Raw genomic sequence first — 8,579 nt, 5'->3', positions numbered from 1 at the left:
AAGGCTGGCAGTTCAAACCCACCAGCCACTCCTCGGAAGGAAGGTTGGGCAATCTCCTTCCATAGTGATACTGCCTCGGAAACCCAAGGAAGGACTGTTATGAGTTGGGTCCGTCTCGATGGCATATAACAACAACATACTCTTGTAACTGGTTTTTAATTATCTTCAGCAAAATTTTACCTGTGTGTGTTATTCATACTGTTCAATAATTTCCACATTCTACTGGATCATTTTCCTTTGGAATGGATACAAATATCAATCTCTTCCAGTCAGTTGGCCAGGTAGCTGTCTTCACATTTCTTGGCACAGACGAGGGAGTGCTTCTGCACTACATCTGTCTGTTGAAACATCTCAACTGATACTCTGTTAATTCCTGTAGGCTTGTCTTTAACTAATGCTTTTAGTGCAGCTTGGACTTCTTTCAATACCATTGGCTTTCGATTATGTGCTACCTCCTGAATGGCTTAATGTTGACCAATTTTTCTAAAATAAAATTGGCCAGTGAAAGCCTTATGAACGGCAGGGTAAAGCTAACTGGGGCCATCTTAGAATCCTGCCTACCACAAGACTCAATAAATACTTACCATATCAAATAAGATGTGTTCCAGAAATTTGTAAACTATAAAAACTGTTGTTCAATTACAAGATTCCTCCCCGCCATTGTCACTTTGGAGGGCTTTTTAAGTTACTTCCAAACTTGTGGTGGATTCAGATAGTTGAGGATGCTGTTGGGAGATAATACAATGAGACAGCTGCAGTGAGCCCAGGTACTCTAGAAATTAGAGCCTGTGGGCAAGATCTGGCCGTGCAGCTGACTGGCTGTGTGACTTCAGACTAAGTCTTTGGCACTCTCTGTATTTTAGATTCTTCCCCTTCAGATGAGGGGGTTGGAAAAGACAAAGACTAAGGTCTGCCAGCTCTCACAGTCTATAATTTCTAAGGCTAAATCATACTGATCAAATTTAAATATAGCCAAATGATTCACAACTATCCAAACTCATTAAAATAGTTCATCAAAGAATTTTATTATAGATGAAATTGAAATTGTGATTTTAAGAGGAAAAACCATTTTTGCTTTTAAATGGATCCATTCATATATTGGCTGAATCTGACTAAATGTAAATAAAGATGATACACATACATTTTAATACTTTACATAAAATGGAGAAAAGGATATTTTGTCTTTAGATGACAAATCTGTCCAGTCACGGTCAGAAATTAATTTCCCCCAGATATTAAAAGTTGATAAAGTCATTGTCTTATAATAAGCTTAATGAACTCGATTGATGATAACTGAGTAACAATCAAAGGCAGTCCTGAAATGTTACAAATCAATTTACTGACTATGTGTAAAGCATGCTGAGGTTCTTAGAACATTTTTGGGGTTGTCTTTCTTTTGTTTTTCTCTTATGAAGCGTCTTCAGCTAGGATCATTTTCTTCTACCCAAGAAAAATGAACTCTAATTTTAAACAGGTATTATTAAATTCCAGTGAAATAGGCTACATACAGATGTATTTGTTAAAATATCCCTTTACTGACTGAGCACAGTGCATTAACAATTCACATTTCGTTTCATCTAATGAGTGGAAGAGCATTTATTCTTTTATTAAAAAGTTAAGCCCTTCAGGGCAGCAGCATGCACACAGAGTGCTCTACCTACGAATGACACTGTCCAATGAATGTGATGTGCTTCAACATCAATACCAAAAGGAAAAATACGACAAGTCAACTTCTCCCTCCCTCCATCGTCCCTCTCCCCATCGACAGGCTCTTCTTCTATTCTAAAATGCCAACAAGTAACAGTTCCCATATTTGTATTCTATCAATCAAAAGAGGAATGTCAACACTTATTTGGCACCCACTGAGTTCAGAACATCCTTCAGGGCTGTGCAACAGTGACAAAGGAGTATGAGGCAGCCATGGTCCTTTCCTCAGGAAGATGCCTTGTGGACAAAGAAGGTGAAAAATCATGAGGGCATTCGTCAGTCTCCGGCACCTTGCTGCTCAAGTTTCAGGAGCTGTTTTTCAAGTTTGGGGATGTTCACTCTATGCATCATCAGAAACTGGCCATTCAAATGGAAGACAGGAATGTCAAATTTATACCTTTCATACCAGTTGGAGTTTTCTGGAAGTGTGATGTCTACCTCCTGTAAAATAAACTGAAATATAGACACGCTAAAGTGTTGCATTTTAGAGAACATGGAACAAGGCAACAATTGCAGTGATATGATCCCCAGACCTTTTTAATGGTGAGGGTTTTTTTTTTTTTTTAATTTTTTTAGGTCCATAGTGATCAAATGCCACTGATTTCTAGACCTTGATTAGTTTTGTTATATTCCCTAACTCCTGATCTAGCTACTTTTCTATTACACCTGTTACATTCAGGGAACTACTCACTTCCTCATGAAATAAAATAATCCATTTGAGACAGCCCAACAAGGAAGCTGCCTGAGAATCAGAGCAGAAGTGTTTTGGTTGTAAGAATGGAAAAGGTGTGATGATATGCTACATGAAAATATCATTAAAAGTGCAAAACAAGATAAAAGGAATGAAGACAAAGGTTTAAAAAAGCATGAATAGTACACCTGCTAGTTAACTTTGGCTCATATTAAGAGGCAAAGTAAGAAAACCAGTACTGCTCAGAGGAAAACACTTAGGGGTAATGAGTTTTATGGAAATCAGCACTAAAATCTCTCTCTGAAGAATAGAAAGAAAATTTAAATGAAAAATCATTTAATCTCTTTTCCTAAAGAAAGGATCCAGGCAGATACTTTATACCACATACAATATACATTCCATGCACATAAAAGCCAACTGTATTGTATTACTCTGTTATTATAAGGCTTGAGTACTTCTTTGGCTTCATCACAAAGGGGGCATGGATCCTACAGGAAAAAAAAATAAAGCCATTAAATCCAAAGAATGATATGTAGTCTCACAAAACAAAAAAAGAAAAAGAAAAAGAAAAACACAAACAAAACAGATTATACTTATTTTAAAGGACAGTTGTCTATCAGGTCAATTACACTGCTTTATTTCCGAGGCAAAATATTGCCAGAGAATCTTGTAAATAGCTTATTTTTCATGGTAAATGAAAAATTTTTTTCTCAGCAATTTTTGGTTGCTTTTTTTCTCTCCATAAATTTTATTTAACATACAAACTTATAAATATATAAGAAATTTATATGTTTATATTTATTACTCACTCACTGCCATTGAGTTGATTCTGACTCATAGTGACCCTCATTGGGTTTTTGAGGCTGTAAATCTTTTCAGAAGTAGATTGCCCCATCTTCTTTCCACAGAGTGGCTGGTGGGTCTGAACCACTGACCTTCTAGTTAGCAGCCAAATGCCTTATCCACTATGCCATCAGAGCTCCTTGTATCGATTACCAGCTTCATCTAATTGATACCTGGAAGGATTACTTTTCTTGGAGCCTTGCACCATCCTGGCTTCATACGGTTTGCCTGGCTGACACTCCCTGAATGGCTTAAAGTTTATTCTGATGCAGGTGGGGTCACTGAACCTAGCCAGTCTGTTTTCCCTAATAAGTCTATGGGAAGAATCCATTAGGATGGTATAAAATAGTGATTGCCCTATCTTTAAAAAGAAGAAAGTCTCTACTTACTTTGGATGATGGTGGTATCAACTCATTAATGCTTTGCCTGTATTCTCATTAGGAGTGTCAGGTGTGCGGCTCCCAGATTAATTCTTCACCTGAGGGGCAAGCAAGTTTCAGTGCCCACTTTCGCACTGCTAACCACCTTGGGAAAAATCTGTCAAGAATACTGTCGATCACTGGCTAGTTCTAAAAGTGTCTCAGCCTTTGACTCTGCGAATATGGACTAGCTATAGGTTCCTTTGAAGGATGGCAGTTCAAATCCACAAGCCACTCCTTGGAAGGAAGGTTGAGCAATCTACTTCCATAGTGATACTGCCTTGGAAACCCAGGGAGGGGTTGCTATGAGTCAGATCCAACTCGACAGCAATGAGTATAAGTTCCTTTGATGAGCTTAAAATAGTTGCAGAATTACTGATGCTTATATAAAACCTGGGCACTCTGGTGGCGTAGTGCCTAAGGCATTTGACTGCTCACCAGAAGGCTGGTGGTTCAAACCCATCAGCCACTCCTCGGAAGAAAGACTGGACAATCTACTTCTGTAATGATACTGCTTTGCTTTTTAACATGATAAGAGATGATCTGTGATATATAAAAGCATTCCTTCCTCCATTTCAACTCAAAACTTGTTTTGAAATAAGGATCCAGATCATCAAAAGACCATTTTTCTTCAGAAGGAAATTGTGTTTCTGGCTCTAATTTCTTGGGTCAGAGAATTACGCTCATGATGTTATTATTAACATTATCAAGAAACAGATCATTATGGATCATCTGTGATGTTTTGAGACAATCATTCAAAATATCAACACAGGATCTTAAAAACAAAAGCAAAACAAGAACATACTAAATTGCAGAAGAACCACCTGTACCAAAATTTTACACTTACATGAAAAAAAAAAATTCAAATAGCACAGAAAAAGTTTTTGTTTGTTTATTTTTAACATAGGGCCTATGGAAATTCATGTCAATTATCATATGTGTATATATCTTTATAAGGAGAGGTTCATCAGATTTTAAAGGGCCTATGAATGGAAAAAAGGGTAAGACCCAATGATCTGGAACATTTAACCACCACAAAAATTAAGTTAATTCCAATACTTAAAATAGATGTTATCTTTTGTTTTAATAATATTTTTATTATTTAAGTTAGCTATAATTCATATGAAGATCCAACTAATATTAAGATTTTGGTGACTTTTTGGGGGGTGTGAGAGAGAGAGGCTACTACTTAAGTCTGTTTTATAGGTTAAAGGAATAAAGCTTTCAAGGATTACTTTTATGTCTACAAAGAAAAATGAACTAAGGGTTGTAGATTTGAAGAAGATAGCTTTTTGTTTCTCTAAAAGTTATAAAACAAGAGCACTCTCCAAGCAGCATTAATAGCATCCTTCTCTGGGATTCTCTATGGCAGCAACATAGCACTTGTTACTCTATTAATTGCAGTGGGAATTTGTTGGGTTGACAGTCCACCACCCACACCCCTTTCATACATCAAGGGTGCTGTGATTTTACTCACAGAAACTACTCTCAGCTCATGCCTCATGGCTGACTCCATTCCCAAGCAGTAAGGGTGGAACATTTAACTTAGCCTGAAGCAATCAGCATCATATCCCTCTTTGTAGGGTTAGCTCAGGGATGGGACCATCAGAGCCAGTAGAAAGCCACGGGGCTTTTGCTAGAGTTTCTGAAGGTAACTGGGGATTGGGGTTGCTACAGTCATCCATGAGAGGAGGTTGAGTGAGGATGGATTTAATCCAGAGGAAACAGAGTTGAAGATATTTATAACATGCTTAGTTTCTGAATCAAGTTGCTTTTGAAACCAGACCAACCTATAAAATCTCTTTAAGTCAGTCTGGGAAGTATTTTCTATTATTTATAACTGAAAAAGATCTAATACTATAGTTTAAGTATCCCTTTATTTAACTGAAGGAGGTCTGGTGGCGTAGTGGTTAAAGCACTTGGCTGCTAAGCAAAAGGTCAGCAGTTCGAACCCACCAGCTGCTCTGTGGGAGAAAGATGAGGCAGTCTGCTTCCATAAAGATTTACAGCCCTAACAAAACTCAAAATCATAAAAAGAGACCAGGCTGACTAGTCTGATCTGGACAAGTAGAACATCTGAGAACAGCCCTTAGACATCCTTCAAGCTAGAACTGAACTTAACCCCCAGCCAAACAATGTTGTTTGTTATTGTTGCTATGTGCCATTGAGTCGGACCCAATTCTTAGCAACCCCTCCTTGGGTTTCCAAGGCAGTATCACTACGGAAGTAGATTGCCCAACCTTCCTTCCGAGGAGTGGCTGGTGGGTTTGAACCACCAGCCTTCTGGTTAGCAGCCAAGTGCCTTAGGCACTATGCTACCAGAGCTCCCAAACAATAGACCCATAAAAACCAAAACCAAACTCACTGCCATCAAGTCAACTCCAACTCATAGCAAACCCCTTTGGGTTTCCAAAGTGGTAAATCTTTACGGAAGTAGATCGCCTAGTCTCCTTTCTGCAGAGTGGCTGATGGGTTTGAACTTCCAGCCTTCTGGTTAGCAGTCAAATGCCTTAGGCACTACACAACCAGAACTCCTTAAGGTAAACAGTAATATCAGCATTTATTACAACAGTCAAGTACATGACAACAAGAGGTCAGTATTTGCCCAGGTATAGCCAGGAAGGTGAGAGTGAATGGGAAAGAAGGAAAAAGGGAAGGGGTGGGAGTAGGAAGGAAGTGGGAAGAATGCCATTACAGCATGGGGATTGTAGTGAATGTCACAAAACAGAATGTGTATGGATTGCTGAATGGAAAACCAATTTGCTCTGTAAACTTTCACCCAAATTATAATTTTAAAATAAGATTTACATTCTTGGAAACCCTATGGGGCAGTTCTACTTTGTTCAGTAGGGTTTCTAAGAGTCAGAATCAACTTGGTGGCAGTAGGTTTGGTTTGCTTTGTGTTTCCTTTAACTGGATTGCAAACTCTAAGGGGCAGAATGGTAGTATATGCCTAATGGCACAGATCAAGGACTTAGTGCAAATACTGAGTTGAATAGGTTAGCGTGTGTGTGTGTGAGTTGGAAAATGTTTTTGGCTACCTGAACTGCTGCTCAGATTGAAAAAGAGTGTAGAAAAGTTAGGCCAAGTGAGTACCACTAGCTTTAAGGAATATTTTATTGTTGTAGTTACTTCTCACATACATTTCCAATACTAGACTCTCAGATGAAATATTTTTGTTTGATCAATTCCAACAGTGAAACGTATAAAGATAAAAGAAGCAGTTTAGATTAAGCATATTCAATAAGAAATTTATTTTGAGAACTACTTAAACTTTGTTATTAGATAAGTGACTGTTGGATAGTTACAAATTGCTGAAATCTGAAAAACCTACTAAAAAGACCTATTTTGTTTGAATTGCAGTATTTACTAAAGTTAATTCTATTATCTTGCATTTTGTATCTTTTATGATTACATATCACACAAAGTAATATCAACTAGAAAAATGGAATCAGTAATGTTCATACTATAAACTTCAGTGGGGACAAAAGCTCTTTAGAAAATAAATTCATGGCTTAAAACTAACTAGTGTTAGGGATAGAAGATCAGTATTTCTAAATGATACATTTGTAAACATATTATAACCCGAGAGATCTTTTCTTTCAGGGTATGGGACAGATAACTACTAAATATATTAATGTGCCCTCTCATATTTGTGAAACAATGAGGTGTTTGGGTAGGAAATGGAGTTACTACAATTATGCAGATGGAAAAATTGAGAAGCCGGTCTGAAGAAAGGTCATTCCATTCCCTTTTCTTTCAATATTTTTTCTCTTTCCTAAATGTATAATTTTCTTTGCCCAACGATTTTAATACTTTACATTTCTATAGTAGTAATTTTATTTTCACTCTGTACCTTTGTGAATAAGGTCAGCACAGGCAGAGTAGTCTGGGAGGCAGAGAGATTTCTCAAGAGGAATCCAAAGGAATATTTGCCAAGTTGTATTCTATTGCCTTGAAACCAAAGCATCTTAATTCTGCCAAGAGGAAAATAAACCAATAAATTTACGTGCCCTACACTTTGCTCTTTATAACACAAACAGTATGTTTAAAGCTATATGATGGCATTTGAAGACTCTGACTTATTTCTTGGATTCCAGGAGTATCAGAGGCCCAGATTTTTGGCAAGTCTCCATAATGCCTCAATACTCAATGTCTTCCAAACAAAACAATTTAAAATGGGAGAGAAAATCCATATTTATTCATGTGAATAGAATATCTGTGAACCTAATCATTTGGTTTGTGCAAGAACACAGTAAGTGTTTGTAAATTTGAATACAAGATTAAATTTCACTTGTACATTTGCTAGCATCACAAAGATCTCTTAAAATGCAGAGGTTTCCCAAGGTGGTTATCTTATGGGCAAACAACACCGAGCCACTGTCACTGTAAAAAAAAAAAAAAAACTATTAGTAAGCAGTGCGAGTCCCAGCTGAAGTCCTTGGCTATCTCTAGTAAGATCAATGCCCCTCCATTGTAAGAAATGGGAAAATGCAGAGTTGTACTTAAAGCAACTACAGTAAAGAATAAGGATAAGGTAATTTGTCAGGAATTAAAAAAATCTACTCAACTGCTAAGAAGTATTTTAAAAGGAGCTTGCCATCATTTTTGAAAACCTCATACACAAATGTACTAATGTTTCTACAGGAGACATTCTAATGAAAACAACTTGGAAGTAGCAGCAAATCAAAAAGAAGTAGGCTTTGAAGCTCCCTCATCCTGCTACATTGCTCTGTATAAGACATCTACTTATTCCTGTTCTACTGAGCCTCTGTTGTTGTTGTTGTTATGTGCCATCGAGTAGGATCCAACTCATAGTGACCCCTCCTTGGGTTTCCAAGGCATATCACTACGGAAGTAGATTGCCCCATCTTCCTTCCGAGGAGTGGCTGGTGGGTGTGAACCGCCAGCCTTCTGGT

The 8,579-nt window shown here is 37.6% G+C and overlaps 1 protein-coding gene across 1 annotated transcript; it reads right to left on the bottom strand.

The window, feature by feature from the left end:
* Nucleotides 1-1,607: 1,607 nt before the first annotated feature.
* Nucleotides 1,608-7,630, bottom strand: CUNH5orf63 (chromosome unknown C5orf63 homolog). The gene is made up of 4 exons (XM_007942244.2): nucleotides 7,517-7,630; nucleotides 2,830-2,886; nucleotides 2,104-2,160; nucleotides 1,608-1,694 (listed from the first exon to the last, which is right to left on the bottom strand). Exons 1-4 carry the CDS (start codon nucleotides 7,628-7,630, stop codon nucleotides 1,608-1,610), a joined length of 315 nt encoding a protein of 104 aa, XP_007940435.2.
* Nucleotides 7,631-8,579: the final 949 nt, after the last annotated feature.

This window comes from Orycteropus afer, unplaced genomic scaffold (genome assembly GCF_000298275.1).
Source record: "Orycteropus afer afer isolate SDZICR_OR568_19922 unplaced genomic scaffold, OryAfe1.0 scaffold00086, whole genome shotgun sequence".
NCBI lineage: Eukaryota > Metazoa > Chordata > Mammalia > Tubulidentata > Orycteropodidae > Orycteropus > Orycteropus afer.
The sequence above is the reverse complement of the archived record's forward strand: the minus strand, read 5'-3'. Positions and strand labels throughout refer to the sequence as shown.

What these genes read in the sequence shown, in the direction of transcription:
- CUNH5orf63 (XM_007942244.2), bottom strand. Translation starts at nt 7,630, where the DNA reads ATGCTTTGGTTTCAAGGCAATAGAATACAACTTGGCAAATATTCCTTT. An exon ending in TCAAGCCTTATAATAACAGA is followed by an intron (nt 2,161 to 2,829) that starts GTAATACAATAC and finishes TCTATATTTCAG; the next exon opens with TTTATTTTACAGGAGGTAGA. An exon ending in ACTCCAACTGGTATGAAAGG is followed by an intron (nt 1,695 to 2,103) that starts TATAAATTTGAC and finishes GGTATTGATGTT; the next exon opens with GAAGCACATCACATTCATTG.